Source organism: Apodemus sylvaticus, chromosome 9 (assembly GCF_947179515.1).
Source record: "Apodemus sylvaticus chromosome 9, mApoSyl1.1, whole genome shotgun sequence".
Taxonomy (NCBI): domain Eukaryota; kingdom Metazoa; phylum Chordata; class Mammalia; order Rodentia; family Muridae; genus Apodemus; species Apodemus sylvaticus.
In genome coordinates, this window is record NC_067480.1 from 20,966,106 (window position 1) to 20,983,478 (window position 17,373).

Here is a 17,373-nt window from a genome sequence, read left to right on the forward strand (position 1 = left end):
GAGTCCCCCTGTCGAGCTAGCTCATGCAGCTGCACCGTGCCCTCTCTTTCTCAGCTAGCACAAATAAAAGATGTACTAGTGAACAACCCCAGAAAGATGAGAACAGAAACACTGCCTTTTTAGAAACAGGGCTCCTAAAATACTCAGTGAGCCACCACTGGTACTTTTAGAGAGGTGTGAGGGCTTTAATGCAGGGCAGAGGATGAAGTCTGTCCTGGGACAAGCGAGAGGCATCTCCCGAGCAATGCGGAGCCTGCCGTGCCTCTGTCACAGGCCGCTGCGAAGCTTTCTTGTTCACTCCAGCAGCCCTGGAGGGAGGTGGACTCTGTGAGACCCAGGAACTCCTCCTGTGGGCATAGCCAGACAGTCTGAGCTTTCCCCCAGCAGCTGTGAGGAGGCATTACCAGGGAACACCAGTCCCTTGAAGAACCCTGGCAGAAGGCACAGTCACCTTCTATTTCTAGGACCCCACAGCCCTGCTCCCGGCCTGCCAGCCCAGAGCCTGAGCTCCTGCCAGAACTTGACTCTAAGAAGACTCCCTCCCCTGTTCGGGCAACAGAGACAGAGAAGGAGCCCCAGCGACTGCTGGTCCCTGACATCCAAGAGATCCGGGTCAGGTATGCAAGGTCTTTACCGGAATCAGAAGCATTCTGGCAAGCAGCCCTGGCCTGTGTGCAGGGCAGAGCTTGGTCTCGGGAGACCCCTTACCTATGCACGAGGCAGGCAGGCTCCTGCGGCCCTCGCGCACAGAGCTAGTAACAACTGCAGAGTGGAGGGCAGGAAAGTGGGGCAGAGATGGGGACTTAGTAGACGCTGGACTCTGGGACTTCAGCTTTTTTCCTCCCAAATTTCCCCACTCAAAATTAGGGACTTATCCCAGATATGAGATGGTGGTTCCGTTCTTGGACATCCCAAAGTAAGATCTGCCAGCTACCCCTCCATATTGGGTCTTCCTTCCTGAAGACCTAGTGCAGGGTAGTAGAGTATGAGCCTCTGTGTGGGCTCCCCTACCTCAGCTGACTGCCCAGGGTTCCTGAGCCAACGGATGTGTCTCTCTGCCTCACAGCCCAATCGTCTCCAAGAAGGGGTACTTGCACTTCCTGGAGCCACACACGGCTGGCTGGGCCAAGCGCTTTGTGGTGGTGAGGCGCCCCTACGCCTACATGTACAACAGCGACAAGGACACGGTGGAGAGATTTGTGCTCAACCTCTCCACGGCGCAGGTGGAATACAGCGAGGACCAGCAAGCCATGCTCAAGGTGCGGCCCGGGCCTGGCTTGGATGCACTGAGTCCTCCCGGAGAGGTGCTCCCATTCCCTGTTAGGCTACAGCCCCTGACCTGTCCCTGTCGCAGGCTCAGCCAGGCTCCTAGTAACAGCTCTTGGCGATGGCAGGTCTTGCTGCTCACCCTTGCCCTTGACGACAGCTAGTTCCCATCCTGAGGTTGGCAGACCCTCACAGCCCCTACGAGCTGTCTTGTCCAAGGCACTGGCTCCTGGTCCTCTGCAAGCAAACAGTGCCTTAGAAGTGTGGGAGCCACCAGCTCCTTGCACCTCAATGAAGGGAAGGTTTTCCAGGCCATGTGGAAGGAGGCTACAGTACCCATTGGATTTCCCTGTGTGTGTGTGTGGGAGAGAGAGAGAGAGAGAGAGAGAGAGAGAGAGAGAGAGCTATATGACCCTAGTTGCTATGCACACCCATCACAGAGGGCACACATGAAAAGGGCACTTCATCCAAGGTCCCAGGCACTGATGTGGCCCACAGAAGTCAGATTCATTTCCAGGGGTCGCAGAGCAACACGAACATAGGGCGGAAACAAGTTTCCTGACCTCGTAGGCTTCCATCACAGAGCTGCCGTCCTTGTGCGGTCAGGAAGGGGGTTGTGTTTTACAGAGACGCCTGTCCCGCCCTACCCCACCCCGGGGTGGGGGGTGCTGGGCTGTGGCAGGTTAGATGTCTTTACCACCTATCCACTCTTGTAGCTTTCCTAAGGGTTTTCTTCTTGGTGGTGGCAGGGGCCGGGATGCCACAGGGCCTTCTCACCAGCAGCTTCCCTCCACAGACACCCAACACGTTCGCTGTGTGCACGGAGCACCGGGGCATCCTGCTGCAGGCCAACAGTGACAAGGACATGCACGACTGGCTGTATGCCTTCAACCCGCTCCTGGCTGGAACCATCCGGTACGGGCTGGGCGGGGAGATGGACCAAAAAAAAAAAAAAAAAAAAAAAAAGGAAACACCACATGCAGACCTAGCAGATGTCCACTCCTCCGGGGGGGCTGCAGCTCACGGGGCTCCATGTTCTTGGGTCCGGGACATCCTTGGGCATGCTGGTTCCTATTTGGGTGTCACAGATGCCCATGCAATAAGTCAGCTGATTGCAGGCTTTAATCGATAAACCCAGGCTCCTGCGAATGGATCCCACACTTTCTATGTCACAGACTTAATGAAAGGCCGTGGGGAGGGGGCGGAAGGGAGGGGGCTCCCAAAAGCACTGACATTCTATATCAAGTCTCTATGAGCCCAAGGGACTCAAGGAAGATCCAGGCCTATGATGTGTGGTCTGGAGGTCTGCTGAGCTGCCTCTGGCGGCTGGGGAACCTGGGGACCAACTTCTGGGTCTGACCACAGCTTCTCCCATCCACCCCTCCCTGCAGGTCCAAGCTCTCCCGGAGGAGATCTGCACAGATGCGGGTCTGAGCCGAACGACTTCCAGACTTCCAGTGGTCCGGACCACTCCCCTGTCCTTACCATCTGTTCTGTCATCTGCCACTCAGCCCTCCCCCCCACCCCCACCAGGGGGACACCTGCGCTGGGCCCAGCAACCCCACCTCTGACGGGAGATCTATACCACATGACGAATTGTGCTCCCCCGGAGGTTGTGCGTGTTGTGGTTTCTTCCAAAATTGCTCTGGTGAGAAGTTCGAAATGCCAGGAAGGTCAGAGGGCCCGAGACCCAGGGTATTGCCGCTGTTCTAATATTTTTTTAAGCATAGACTTATAATTAATATACAATTAGTTAGTGGTGTTGAAACAGTCCTCTGAGACATTAACTATAAGACTGTGTTCTGTTTATAAGTATTTATTTCTAATGCCTCCAGGAAGGGCTGTAAGGTTCATATGGAGTTACCCTCCCTCCCCCCAGCCCCCCTCCAGCCTGGCCCTGTTGGTTCCCATGTGTATCTTCAGCCTACTAGGGGCAGAGGGAGGCAGGGAGGGATATGAATGGGCCATGGCTCCTCACAGCCTGGCACAGGGAAGCTCCGTCCTGGCCAGTTTTGTCTGAGGTGCACCTTGCACGGTACATGTGTGACAGGTTCTGCAAGTCCTGAGACTTAGGCAATTCAGAAGGCGTTGTGCGCTACTTCTGAGGGAACAGTTCCCAAAATGGAGCAATAAGGGTGGTGTGGGCAGCTTCATCTCAGAGTGAGGAGGATCAGGTGGGGTGTGTGTGTGGTCAGTCCTCGCTAGGCAGACTGGCTCCAGCTGAGCTGTGTCCAGACTGTTGGGTAGGCGGCTGTGTTTACACGTGGCTGTGGGTGGCAGAGGCCATGGGTGTTCAGAGTGGGGTCTCTGACTGTAGCCTTGGGTGTCGATGAGAAGAGGAATGGATATGTAGCTATGGGAAGGTTCTGTGATGAGCGATCCCTTACAGTCTGCCCAGGGGTGGCACTCCTGCAAATCTCAGCAAGAGAACACAATGAGTGCTATGTGCCCGTCAAGCACATGAGGGTGACCTCATGGTGGTCTTGGTAAAGGGATTCCTCTGCACCCTCTGTACCTGGGGAATTTTCATACCACGGGTCCATTTGGAAAGCCAGAAACCAAAGCTCAAGCCCCCATCAGGAGCAGTTACTCAGCATCCAGCTATTCCAGGGCTCTCCCTCCACCTTGGTCAGCCCCTCCCCCATCAGCTGATGGGTCTAAGCTCCCCATCAGCTCAGGCTGTCTCCACAGGGCACTGACATGACCTGGATGCTCTTGAGGCCAATGTTCACAGCATCTCTACTTGTCTGGATGGTCATAGAAGGTTCTGGCTTTGAGGTCCGTTAGCATAGTTATCAAGGGTCCTGCCCTTCATTCAGACATCAAGATTAAGGGTAGCCAGTGTGAGCCCAGCAGAAACTGAGAATTCACCCATCACTGGAGTCAGGAGGTACCATATGGGTGGCCACGCTCATGCCTGGCCGCCCTCATCCCCAGGACTTGAGGTAATAGTCATTAGCATCAAGTGTGAGGAAATCCTCTCCATGATGTATAGAATAAGACTTATTTCCAAAAATCCAAATTGAGGTGCCCATCCCAGAGCAAGATTAACCCCTAACTAGAAACTAGGTGACCTGAGCTATCCACGGTGGGCAGTGGAGGGTGAGATACAAAGTAGAGAGAAGACATCTGTGTTAAGAAAGTCATTCTGGTACTCACGACCAGGAGGGAAGAAGGAGCGAGTTGCTCCAATTTCTTGGTTCCCAAGGGCCAAACAGCCACACAGTCCCCAACAGGCAGAGAGGCCGTGAGGCCTGCTATGCTCGCTCAGGTCAGCCAACCTGAAGCTGAGGCCTTGGGAGAGTCCGGCTCCACCCAGCAGGTGGGTATCTGAGGCCAGCCAACCTACAGAGCACCTGTACTTGGGTCGGGTTGTAGAAAGGTTGGGAGCTCTAGTGCCCGCCCCACCCCCATTTAGGGGCCAGTGCTGTCCTGGCATTGTCTGGGAACCAAGATGGGCTCTCGGTGTCTGTGGGACGTTCTGAGTCAGAATCTAGTAATCAGAATTGATGGGCCAAGACATCCGTCCACAGCTCAGGAAACCTGATTTCTTCATGCCTCCCCCTTGCCCAAAATTACCTGTATTGTGTCAGCTGAAGGTCATTTGTCCAATGGCTGTGACATGGCGGGATGAGATGGGGACTAGGGATAACCTCATGTCATCAGGAAGAAGCAAGTCTTCCTAGCTGAGGCCCCTGTTTCCTGCTTGCTACAGAGAGCAAGATGGATCCAGAAAACCACCTCCACAGACATTTTGGGTTTGACACTTGATGTTGCCCAGGCTGTGACCTCAACTTAGTTTGGGATAATAATCATCTTTCCTGGAGAAGGGGGCACTGTTTCTGCATCCTGGGGGGAGAGCTATGTAGGGTTCCTGTGAGACCCTGCTTATGCCTGGATAACATTTCTAATGCCTCCTGTTCCAAGCAATCATGCCACCATCTTATTCAACACACACACACACACACACACACACACACACACACACACACACAGAGTTGTACTAAATAACCCTCCTCTAGCCTGGTCCCTGGAGACCCCTAGCTATCTTGGGATTACTGAATGTGGCTGATGTTACAGATGTGTTATAAGACTTAGATGTTGGTTCCCTGCTCCACCCAGCACGGGGACCTCAAAAGACATTCCTTTACCCCTGGGACTGGAGCCATACAGTCCCCCAGGATGGACAGATATGGCTGACCTGAGTCTCTTCTTGAACCTGGACCTCCTGTGGTTTGTCTATACCAAGGGGCCCCTGCAACTCAAAGGCTGTTTCCCTGACCTGTACATATGTGGTTGCTGTGGGCTCCCCCTGGCCCCTGTGTCATAACCACCTGACGTAATGACTAGTATCCTGCTGTTTACACCTGAGTGTTAGCTGTAGCCTCCTGTACTGTTGTGTGCACTTAGGGCTCTGTCCAATTAAGAAATAAATGTGGCTCTCATGCAACACACATCCATTCTGTCTCTGTCTGTTGGCTGCAACTGAAAAATGCTCACAGGGGCTTGTATCCAACCAGAGATGGCACTGGCTCCTTGGTGAGGAGGGAGGGAGGGAGGGAGGGAGGGGGTGGCTTCTTAGCTGTCCGAGAGGCAGATAGTGAGAAAGCTTTGAGAGGTGCCAGATGGTGCAGGCTCTGAGGCTACCTGCTTCCCTCAGACGATCAAACCTATTCCACATGTCCCTACCTGTATGTACCAAGCTCTAGGTAAACTGCTACCCTCTCCTTCCCCTGGCAGCCTCTTGAGGTGCAATCCCTCAGAATCTCTGGCCCACAGGGTGCTGATCCCGTAGGACTCTGGATTTCTGCCTGCCAAGCGGCTTAAAGTGGAGTTTTGTCTTATTTAACCCTTTGAGAGAGAAGACAGTCCACTTTGCTTCTATTTGTCACGGAGGATGGGATCTGTGTGAGCTACAGTGATAGCTAGTGACTTCCAAAGGACACCACTGTTTTGCCTGGGGCTGTGAGGGAACAGAGATGTGCTCTGGAGTCTCCTGTGGTGCCACCCTCTGGCTGTAGATGGTACTGCACTAGACGGCAGGGACTGCATCAGTCTCTTGCTGCTGTGGGTGTGCTGGGTCTCAGACCTGGTAGGCTCAAGGCTTGTGGTCAGTAGAGACCAAGAAGGATCAGAGGGCTGGTGTGTGTGTGTGTGTGTGTGTGTGTGTGTGTGTGTGTGTGCAGTATCACAGTTGCTGCAATGTAGAGGCAGAGAGGGCATCCGGGAGCAAGACACTTCCTCATAGCCACACTGAACCCAGGAAGGCCAGCAGGATGCTAGTAGGCAACAGGCTATATCCCCTTCCATTGTAGGCAAACTGCCCCGTGTCACCACTCCAGCCCCTTCCAGTGCCCATCACCCATTCCCAGGTTAGCCACGCCGACCCAGGGGGGAAGGGATAGGGCTTTCAGACAGGCAGCTCTGCTGGGATAGGCAGGCAGAGAAACCTTTGGAGAAGGTGAAGGGACAGGCATGAAGGCCCTGGAAGGATATTCCTTCTCTTCAATATGACCTCACCAGTATCCAGGAAACCCAGACTGTTCCCTTGCTTTGTCCTGTAGTCCTATCCCACCACAGAGGCAACTGGCCCAGGGGCTCCTGGGATAAGGTTTGGACTAGCTTTAGGGGATACATAGCCATTGTCTTAAGGTACCATGTGCCCAGCTCACACACACCCCTGAAACATTCATGGAGACGTCTCCACTGCAGGTTCCACTGCTATTCTCGGGGTTCCCAGACAGTCTTAGGCCTCTCCTGACTGTGGGCTACCAGGCGTGTACCAGGTATCCAGGCCCAGGTCAGCACACCCTGGGCTTTTTGCCAATCTTTGTGGCCTTGCTTTTTATTGTCACTCTGTCAACACGAGTTAGGAAAGAATGTGCAGTAGGGAAAAGGACATACCCACACCTGTCCTCCAGAAGCGTCCTTCAGGAAAGGGAGACAGGCAGGTCTTAACAATGGTTTATTGGCAAGTGATTTTGTGGAGGGGAGACCAGGTGTCTTAGGAGGTGACTGGAGCTCTGGGGAGCAAGGCAGCTCAGCTGCACCCCAGTGGCTGCTGCCCTGGTGCCCACAGGCCATGGCCCTTTGCCACTACTCCCCTTTGTACATCTTGCTATACACAGAACCTAGGGACAGCTTCCCCTTTGGAGTTCGGTATTTGCTTTTCTGCCGGTAGAGCAGATTTCTCTGGAAAAGGCGGGGAAGGTGGCCCTGATAGAGTAGGACGGCCAGGATCATCCCTGCAAGAGATGGGGTCAGGTCGCAGAGCAGTCTGAACGGAAGCTGATGCCCAGGCCCTCCCTGTAGGCTCCTACTCGAGCGCTGGTCTGGCTCTTTCTGGCCACGCCCCTTCCCTGGTCCTACCCATTAGAGGAACAACCTGCCGAGAGGCCAGGAAGCTTCCACAGGAAGTTGATATATTTCTAGATTATGCTCTGGGGATCCAGGACTCAGGATGCCCCACAGAAACATTCTTCGCCATTTTCTGGTTCTATACCACAGTCTCTCGGGTTGCCTCAGAGTGGGCGGGGTTGCCTCAGAGTGGGCGGGGCTGCTTTCAGTGGCTGCAGGTTGTGGGTGTGTGCTGGATAATTAGAGGAGAGAACCTCAATTTAAAAAATATCTTCACCCACCGGGTGGTGGTGGCACACACCTGGAATCCCAGCTCTTGGGAGCCAGAGGCAGGAGGATTTCTGAGTTCAAGGTCAGCCTGGTCTACAGCGTGAGTTCCAGGACAGCCAGGGCTACACAGAGAAACCCTGTCTCGTAAAAACAAAAATAAAAATAAAAAAATAAAAATAAAAAATAAAATCTTCATAAAATTTGGCTATAGAGCATTTTCTTAATTATTGATTAATGAGGGGGAGGGCCCAGCCCATTGTAAATGGTGTCATCCCTGGGTTGGTAGTCCTGCGTTCTATAAGAAAGCAGGCTGAGCTAGCCACGAAGAGCAAGCCAGGAAGCAGCCTCCCTCTGCCTCAGCTCCTACCTCCAGGTTCCTGCCCTGTATGAGTTCCCCTCCTGACTTCCTTTGGAGTGTGAGCCAAATAACCCTGCCCTCCCAAGTTGCTTTGATCATGGGGTTTCTTCACAGGAGTGAAACTGCTGACTAAGATGGGAAGATCAGGGCCAGGCCCGGGTTGGGAAGGACAAAGGAGGGGGAGCTGGCTCAATCTCCATTTCTTTCTCTGATATTCTAAGTCCCCACGTGGCCCCAGGTCCTCAGAGGGATAAAGTAGCCAGGGAAGGAGAGATCTGATTTTCCTGTTTAGGGTTTAAGCTCGAGCCGTAGTGTTCCCCACCTGGAACACCCTTGGTCCCACCCATGTGACCTGCCTCAGTTCCCAGCAGCCACTTGGCTCCCGTAGCTGTGGCCTGACTTGCCCCTGACTCCACTGCTGGCCTTGGCCACCCCCTGCAGCAGATGTGGTGGTATTCTGGGTCCAGAGGCAGAGAGGGCGCCTGCTCAGGGGCTCCCAAATAGCAGGACCAGCACACAGTGGCTCGCAGTTCTTCCCTAGCAGAGGGCGCTGCCTCAAAACAGCCTCGTTCTTAAGTGATTCATTCACTTCTCTCTCTCCCTCCCTCCCTCCCTCTCCCTCTCCCTCTCCCTCTCTCCCTCTCCCTCTGTCTCCGTCTCTCCCTCTCCCTCTCCCTCTCCCTCTCTCTGTCTCTCTCTGTCTCTCTGTCTCTCTGTCTCTCTGTCTCTCTGTCTCTCTGTCTCTGTCTCTCTATCTCTCTGTCTCTGTCTCTGTCTCTGTCTCTCTCTCTCTCTCTTTGAGCTCAGTTCCTCACACGTGAGTGACAAAAGCATTTTACAACACAGAGACACCTCTCCTCAACACTTATTTCTAACTGGATCTCCCCCAACTGACCATGACTTTACCAGATGGCTGAGGTCCCTAGAACCCTAGAAGCGTTCCATGCCTTCCAGGGCCACACTTGGCCTCCGTGCTGATTTTTCTCTCTCTTTCTCTCTTTTTTCTTCCAAGACAGGGTTTCTCTATATAGCCCTGGCTATCCTGGAATTCGTTCTGTAGACCAGGCTGGCCTCGAACTCAGAAATCCACCTGCCTCTGCCTCCCAAGTACTGGGATTAAAGGCATGCACCACCAGTGCCCAAACTCCGTAAACTTGTTTTTGTGTTGGTGACTTCCGGAGGACCATGGTTGGGGGGGGGGTGGCACGATTCCAAGGCTCCAGTGGACCTCAGCCATCCGGTAAAGTCACAGTCACTGGGGAGAAACCTAGTGCCTGGGCCCAGTGCCAGAGAGGAGTGGCCTCTGCCTAGGTCACAAATGCCAAACCCCCAGAGTTGTCCAGATCCTGGAGCTAGAGGCATCTGGTGCCTTTCTCTGGCTCACTCCAGCCCGGGGACTTTACTTCTAGTTCTCTTTCAAACTGTGGGTGACTGGATGGGACTCCCTCTGTGCTTCAAGGAGTCCAGGGGCAGACCTGCTATGAGCTGCAGGCCCTGAGGCCCGCCCCACCAGATCTGCAACTCTGAAGGGCATGGGATCATCCAAGCATGGCCTATGTCCCAGAGGCTCCTTGGTACCCGCACTCCGTGAGGCAGCTCTAACTGAGTGTGTGAAGACGCACTGGGAAGGGAACCCCGGATACAAGGGAACCTACTACAACCTGTCCCTCCTTCCCGTGAAGAGCCTTCGGAAGGTCCAAGTCTCTAAACCCCACTCTCCACCTAACTCTATCCCCCTCCTGTGATGGTCCAAGCGGAGACCATCTTAAGTCACTTCTTCCAGCTGTCTACACTGCAGAGATTAAGAGAACCCTTGTTGGTCAGAAACTCTTTTTGCCCCACCCCACCCCGCCCACCCCCACCAAGACCCCAGGGAGTTAGGAAAGATGGCCGCATTGTGAATCTGTAACCAGCAATCTCCTGGATGTCTATGTCTGCCCCATGCCCTCAGACCCTGCCCACGACACTACCCAGGCAGGCCTTGCTCCCACTGCTTACCTACCACAGGACCCAGGCAGTACACGTGGGCATACTCCAGCAAGGTGTTCCCAGCACAGTGGAATGTGACAGAGGCAGCCAGGGCAGGATTGAAGAAGGCAGACGTATAGGGCCCGGCTGTGGATAGAAGCATGGAGTTCTTGTGGGCTAGCTCTGCCTGAAGCGGCCTGGACAGACAGGCCAGGGAAAGAACCACCCCAAGGCCACGGTGCTAGACACGGGACTGGGATCTTGGCACTGGCGACTTTGGGACAGCCCTTCCTGTTGTATGCTGGTGGTCACAAAGAAACAAGGCTGGGTCCATCAAGGCCAAAGGTCGCAGGAGAGGCGCTGGGACCAGGGTCTCACTGGGAATACTTAACACATTGTCACCCTGAGACTCCTGCATCAGTATTTCACCTCTGCCTTCTGGGAAGTGGTCAGGAGGGATGTGTGGGGGGGAGACAGCGAAAGGTATGGGCAGGAGAGTGGGGGAGGAGAAGAGAAACGGAGACACACAGAGAGAGGGGAGCCAGAGGCGAGGAGACATAAAAGGAGTAAGGAAAGAAGGCAGGGGGAGGGGAAGGGGGGCAAGATTGAGAAGGGGGAGGGGCAGGGAGCTAAAACCAGTGACAGTGACAGAGACGTCACTTGCAGGCCTTGGGAGAACTGTAGAGGGGTTGACGACGGCTAAGTGGCCCCAGAAGAGAAGCAGGGTGAGGGGAGCAGCTGAGGCAGCTGCTGTCTTTCAGGCTATACCAGGAAGCTGGACAATGGAGCTGGGCAAGTGGAAGGGAGCCTGGGCCTCAGGGAAAGCGGGTGATGGGTGGACCTAGACCTGGGTGCCTGGCACGGGCAGCTCAGCCATTCGAGTTGGGAACCCTGGTCCGTAGGGTAGGACGCAGCTGCTGCTCCTGTCCAGTCTGCTGGAAACCATTTCCCTCCTGTGCTCTCTGTATAGCTGGCCCCAGTTTATCCCGTCACAGCAGGGTGCTGGAGGTCCTTCCCACAAGGCCTTGCTAGTGCCAGTCACCAAGTCTTGTGCTGAGTCAGCTCTGTTTTCTGGCCTCTTGGCCTCTTGGAACAAGCCTTGGGAGACCTTTGCTTTTGCATAATGCAACATCTATAGAGTCCTTGGCTCTGAGGAACAGCTAGCCGGTAGCCTACAGAGCTCTCTGGAATCACCCTGTCTAGGGATACCTCCCTTCAGGTAGATCCTCGGGCTGCTAAATGAGACCTGGGAGACAAAATCAGAGCGTGGGCCTCGAGTCAGCCTGAGCTGGGCCCAGAGAAGCCCTGAAGAGAGCATGAGGGACCAAAAGAGCCCAGGCAAGACGCCAGCCTGTCCAGGGCAGAAATCACAGGCCTGAGAGGCTGGTGCTATTTCAGGACTGAGTGAGAGGGTGGAAGAAAACACCCCTCAGACTTGCCACCCTTTGTGGGGTGTTGGAGAACTCAGGGACTTCCAGAGCGCGGCCAGGAGGGACCAAGTATTGAAATTGCTCCAAGTGCTGGGAATCGGGGACAGATCTATGGTACAGGGACGTATGGTACGCACAACCCCAGGTCTAGCCTTCCAGCCCCTTCTGTGAGGGACTTAAGAAGTAGCTATCCCAGTCTGCAAGGACTTGTGGGCCCCTCGGCCAGCGGTGTTGGGGGTCCTGCTAGGTCTAGCGGAGAGGGGAGCGAGTTTACCTGTGTAGGCCATGACTGTGACGAGCAGGGCCAGGGCAGGCGCCCTGTAGAGGAGAAGGCTGTGCTGCAGGTGGAGGAGGCTCAGGTGGAAGAAGAAGGTGCAGGTGCCCTCCACCAGCGCGCCCTGCAGCACGGAGGTCCGCAGGGCTGAGCTGCAGTGGACGGCCATGAGGCTCTGTAGCAAGTGCAGTTCACTGAGCTCCCAGGCCCAGCAGCGCTGGGTCAGGGCACAGGCAGCCTGAGCGCCCAGCACCTGGGCCAACAGTTTCAGCAGAGTGCTGGGCAGCGATGCCTCCACCATGAGGAACTCCTGCAAGGCCACGGTGGGGTTGGCGGAGGCCCCATCGAAGGTCACCCCATGCACCAGGAAAAGCAGGAAGACCAGGGTCAGCACCACGTCGGGGCCGAAGCCCCCTGCCCAGGGGCCAAGCTCCACCAACACTCGCAACTCTAGGCAGCAGGCTGCCAGCTGGGCTGCGCCGACTGCCTCCCGAGCAAAACTGGCATAGGTGCCTGCTGGGAGCAGGGCTTTAGACGCCCTTCTAGCCACCTCACAGATGGCACAGGTAGCAAAAAAGAAAGAGAGGGACACATTCAGACTGGCCATCAGTCTGGGATCTACAGGGAACAAAGACCTGGTGACGTGTGGGAGGCTGACTGGCCCTGCAGCCCAAGGACGGAAAAGAGATTGCCCTGGGCTACTGGGAACACCCACACCTGTGCCCCTTACGACTGACACCGTTGGTCACAAAGCCAAGTGCTGCGAGGAACACCCACAGAGGACCTGCCTGTTTGGGATCCTCCCTGGCCGGAGGCACCCTGCTCCGGCTTCCCTCTGTTGCCTCTAGGGACACTGCAGACACACCATTTTCTTCAAAGTCACCAGGAGGTCTATGACTTACACCCAGGCTCCTGACACCAGGACAATACCTCCACTTCCTGACATCTGCATTGTGCCCCACCTGGTCCCTTATCTCCCTGCAACTGTGCCGTGTCCCTTCCTAGAAAGAGACCTTAGATCTGAGAGCACACTAGGTCACTTACTCCTGGAATTAGCCATCCTGGGATCTGTTAAATAGATCAGGTCTGTCCCCACCCCCACCCCCACCCCCAGAAAACCAGTGCCCCTAGCGGGGAGCTCTGGGCTGCAGAACACTAAGCCTACAGATGTGGGCCCCTTCGTTGTACCTTTGGCTATTCTGTGTACCTCATACAAAATGCATATTTTTAAAAGATTTGTGTATATGAGTACACTGTGGCTGTACAGGTGGTTGTGAGCCTTCATGTGGTTGCTGGGAATTGAATTTAGGACCTCTGCTCGCTCCGGTCAACCCCGCTCGCTCTGATTAACCCTGCTTGCTCAGTCCCAAAGATGTATTTATTTTTATAAATAAGTACACTGTAGCTGTCTTCAGAAACACCAGAAGAGGGTGTCAGATCTCATTACAGATGGCTGTCAGCCACCATGTGGTTGCTGGGATTTGAACTCAGGACCTTCAGAAGAGCAGTCAGTGCTTTTAACTGCTGAGCCAGCTCTCCAGCCCACAAAATGCATTTTAAAAAGGAAGGCTTTGCTAGGCAGTGGTGGTGCACGCCTTTAATCCCAGCACTTGGGAGGCAGAGGCAGGTGGATTTCTGAGTTTGAGGACAGCCTGGTCTGCAGAGTGAGTTCCAGGACAGCCAGGGTTACACAGAGAAACCCTGTCCAAAAAAAAAAATGAGGAAGAAAAGAAAGAAAAGCCCTCAGACCCCAGGATATGGATGCGTCAGGCCAGGATGAGGACCGGTGACACCTGTTGGGGGATTGTGCCCCGCCCAGGACCCTGGCCCTTCACTGGACACAGATGCAGGGACGGGTTCCTTCCTGGGCATATGGTAGGCAGTGGCTTTCAGAACAGGAGGAAACAGGAGTTGGGGACACTATGGGGACTTGGAGCTGGATTCTTGTCAGGCTGAGAAGAAGGAAGCCAAGAAGTCATGATTCTGGGATGGGGAGACCGTCCTAAGGACCCCACAGAGACACTAATGGGACAAGAGTGTGAGTTTGTATTCAAAGGAGCTGTCGGGGAGCTGTATCTTCCAGGCACAGGCCAGGGTAAGCAAAGGCTTTTAGGAGGGGCCTGTGAGCTTCCTCCCCGCACCTGTCTTGAGAATCAGGGACCTGCATCCAGACAAAGCACATTCCCACCCACAGAAGGGACATTTCCAGAAGACACTTCTGTGATCAAAAATCAGACTGAGGTCTAAACAGTGTCCCCCAAGATGCCACCATGGCTCCAGCAAGGTATGCAGTAGGAAGGGGAGAGATGGGGTGAATAGTCAGATGGAGTCGGGGACCCCGTCTGGCTGGTCCCCGGAAGTCCCAGAGATGATCGCCATGCAGGCCCCAGTGAGGTCAGAGATAAAGAACTCCAAGAGTAGGTGCTGACAGGTGGCATCAGTGGGGGGCTGAGAACCTGACCTGGGGGTCCGGCTTCTGACTCCCCAGGGAATGAGGCAGGAGGCTGGCTGCTCCCTGTGTGGTGGCCCGTTTTATGTGAAGGGTGAGAACCAGAGCTTCTCCACCAGAGCGGGTCAGGCCGGAGCCTTTCATCCACCCCACACCTCCCCTTCCCCAGAGGGAGTCTGTTTTCGTTCCTGGTCTTCTTGTTTTGGTTTTTTGTTTGTTTTCTAAACTCAGGTCTGTCTCCTAAACATGAAGCCTGCCCCTTGCACACACAGAGAGACAGAGACCCAGGGAGGGACATGACCTGCCAAAGGCCTCTGGGAAGCAGCAGCCTAGAGAGTGGTCAATTGTTTTAAGGCTCCAGACACAATTGTAGGAATCTCCAACACTCCAGAGGTGGGGAAGACACCTGATACTCTCCAACAAGGAAGAAAGATCCTGATCTTCAGACTTCACAGTTCAGAGTTCCACTGAGGTCCTGGCAAAGAGGAGTCCTTGGTTTTTCTCCTCATGGTACCCAAGAGATGCCTGCCCAGACCCCTGCCCACCAGGAGCCTGTTCCTGCCCATCCTCTAACTGAGGTTCCTCTCCTCAGGAAAGGGAAACAGTCTGGAAGCTGTAGAGACTTGGTGTGTGGGGTGGGAGAAGGAAGAGTCTTTACAGGGAATCGTGGAAAAAGGGGTTCAAGTGACCCCAAAATCTATATCCTTCCTTCTTCATAGTCAGCTCTTATCTCCATCCATGGTGGGGGTCCTGGGCTAGGCCAGTTGACCCCTGAGAGCACAAATGTTATGTAGTTATGTAGCGCGTGCACACACACACACACACACACACACACACACACTTCCTTCTGGATTCAGTTAGTCTGAGGCCTCTAGTCCTTGCTCCATTCAAGACTATTTGCAATCTAATATCTTTGCATTATCACACAAACTCAAGAATCAGCTTGTCAGTTTCCATTTTAATCTATTTTAAGATTTCTCTTTTCATTACATGTCTGTATCTGTGCATAGTTTCATGCACAGAGATCGGGGGTTGTGGAATCCCTAGGAGCCGGAGTTACAGGCACTTGTGACCTGCCTGACGTGGGTGCTGGGAACTGAACTCAGGTCCTCTGTAAGAGCAGTGCATGTTCTTTCAGCTCTCAACCTTAATTTTAAAATCTTGTAAAATTACTGCTGGGGACAGCATACAATGACAAGGACTGGTCACAGCAGGCCGGGATGGAGACATCTCAGAAGCCCGCAGCTCCTTGTAGAAAAGGATGGTGTCTGGGACCCTGAGAAGCAGGAGACACATCCCTCCAGGGGACCCACCATCTGAAATAAGGGACTACCTGCAGTAGGCCAGGACGGAGACATCTCAGTAAACCCATGGCAGCTCTTTGTAACAACAGTTGTTCCCATTTCTCCCAACCTTAGCCCTGGACAACGGCTGTATAGATTTCATTTGTCAGTGATTGTTTTTCAGTTGGCCTTGATGTGCATAATTATTCTATTATATCTGACTTTCTTACTTTTTTTCTCCTTCTGCTCTGGCAGATTCTGTGAAACCAGATGTTTCCTGATGTAATGAGTCTTAAACAATTAAAATTGAGGCATGGGGCACAGCACAGCACAGCACAGCACAGCACAGCACAGCACAGCACAGCCCTAATGGCCCAGGTGCATGCTGTGTGTTCTCATCTTAGAAACAATGCAATAACTGCACAATGGTAGTTCCAGATTAATGCTGGACTTGCAAAGAAAGTTTGAAGAAATTATTAGAAAATGAATTAGAGTCAACATTAGGACCCCCAAGAAGAAAAATTATTAAAGTTATGAAATAAGTTTTGCACAACATTTGAGAGTGGTTCCCGGATAAGCAAGTATAGAATATGTAAAATCTTATATTAGTAAAACTAAGTCCAAACACTAGGACTCTTAGGAGAGTCATTGTGTACAATGTGCAGAAGTGGAAAGCTAGGGAAGCTACTAATTTAAGGGTTAATTTGGTTCTTTCTGGCCACTGCCTGGCAGCTTTGCCCATGTCATTTATCATTAGAACTTCACAAGAAAATGCAAGTAGCTGGCCTCAGAGCTCTGAGCTCTGAAGTATAATAGTTAAAGTTTAAATAATGATAAGTTTGTAGTTATTATTACTTTGGCTATAGGCCAGGGAATAGGGAAGCTTAAAACTTTGGGTAACAATTGCAATTCTTGATTCTTTTGAATTTGATTTGGCAACGATTATACAATGTCTTTTTATCTGCTTTTGGAGTTTCAATAGAAGACTGGGGCAAGAGGAGGGTGGGTGAGCATGGGAAGAGCTGGTGAAGAGTGAGTGGAGAGAGATGTGCGGTGTGTATGGAGAGTGCGTGAGTGAATGGAGAGTGCATGTGCTGTGTGTGAGTGTGTGAGAGTGAAAGGGGAACACGCAGAGGTGTGTGTGAGTGTGGGAGTTCAGGAAAAGCAGAGTGCGCGGGAGAATGCAGAGTGTGTGCAGCCTCGAGCTGCGAGTGAATGAGTGAGAAAGAGCAGAGAAGAAACTTTAAGCCTTGAAAAATAGCCTGTCAGCTTGTCCCCAAAGAGTACTCTGTGTATAGTTATTGTGCGCTTACCAGACATCCCTGTTCCCAGTTGAGAACTCCGATCCTGTGTCGAGGCTGGACCCTGGCAAATTACAACTGGAATTGTGTTGAACATTAGAGCAGGGAGAATTAAACTTGTAAAACAGTAGGATCCTCCATATGGAATATTTGGGGTTTTGTCTCTTCGCGTTGCCCAGAGCCTTCAGTGCACTGTTGAATCGAAGTGCAGGCAGTGGGCGTGTCTCTCCACTCCCGATCTTTGGGTGATGTGCCCGGTCCATCACCAGCCTGAGCTATTAGCTAGGGTTTCATAGATGCCTTTGGTCAATAGGAACAAGTGCCCCCTCTGTGACTAGTCCACTGAAAGTTCTACCAAGAATGAATATAGCGGGCTGGAGAGATGGCTCAGCAGTTAAGCGCACTGACTGCTCTTCC

The 17,373-nt window shown here is 53.3% G+C and overlaps 2 protein-coding genes across 7 annotated transcripts in view; one reads left to right on the plus strand and one right to left on the minus strand.

Annotated features, from left to right (window-relative positions):
* Positions 1-5,720, plus strand: part of Kif1a (kinesin family member 1A) — an 87,887-nt gene extending 82,167 nt beyond the window's left edge. For all 5 annotated transcript variants that reach the window (XM_052192381.1, XM_052192383.1, XM_052192382.1 and 2 more), the window contains 4 exons: positions 465-617; positions 1,067-1,259; positions 2,063-2,181; positions 2,658-5,720. In XM_052192381.1, coding sequence (XP_052048341.1) covers positions 465-617; positions 1,067-1,259; positions 2,063-2,181; positions 2,658-2,700 — 508 coding nt within the window. In that variant the 3' untranslated portion in view covers positions 2,701-5,720. The remainder of the gene's footprint in view (positions 1-464; positions 618-1,066; positions 1,260-2,062; positions 2,182-2,657) is intronic.
* Positions 5,721-7,216: 1,496 nt separating this feature from the next.
* Positions 7,217-12,573, minus strand: LOC127692367 (aquaporin-12). 2 transcript variants are annotated; one of them, XM_052192636.1, is made up of 3 exons: positions 11,924-12,573; positions 10,250-10,366; positions 7,217-7,511 (listed from the first exon to the last, which is right to left on the minus strand). In XM_052192636.1, the coding sequence occupies exons 1-3, from the start codon at positions 12,528-12,530 to the stop codon at positions 7,363-7,365; spliced, it is 873 nt and encodes a 290-aa protein (XP_052048596.1). In that variant the 5' UTR covers positions 12,531-12,573; the 3' UTR covers positions 7,217-7,362. The 2 variants fall into 2 exon arrangements, with proteins under 2 accessions (XP_052048596.1, XP_052048597.1); XM_052192637.1 differs by having other exon boundaries at positions 7,423-7,511; positions 10,254-10,366.
* Positions 12,574-17,373: the final 4,800 nt, after the last annotated feature.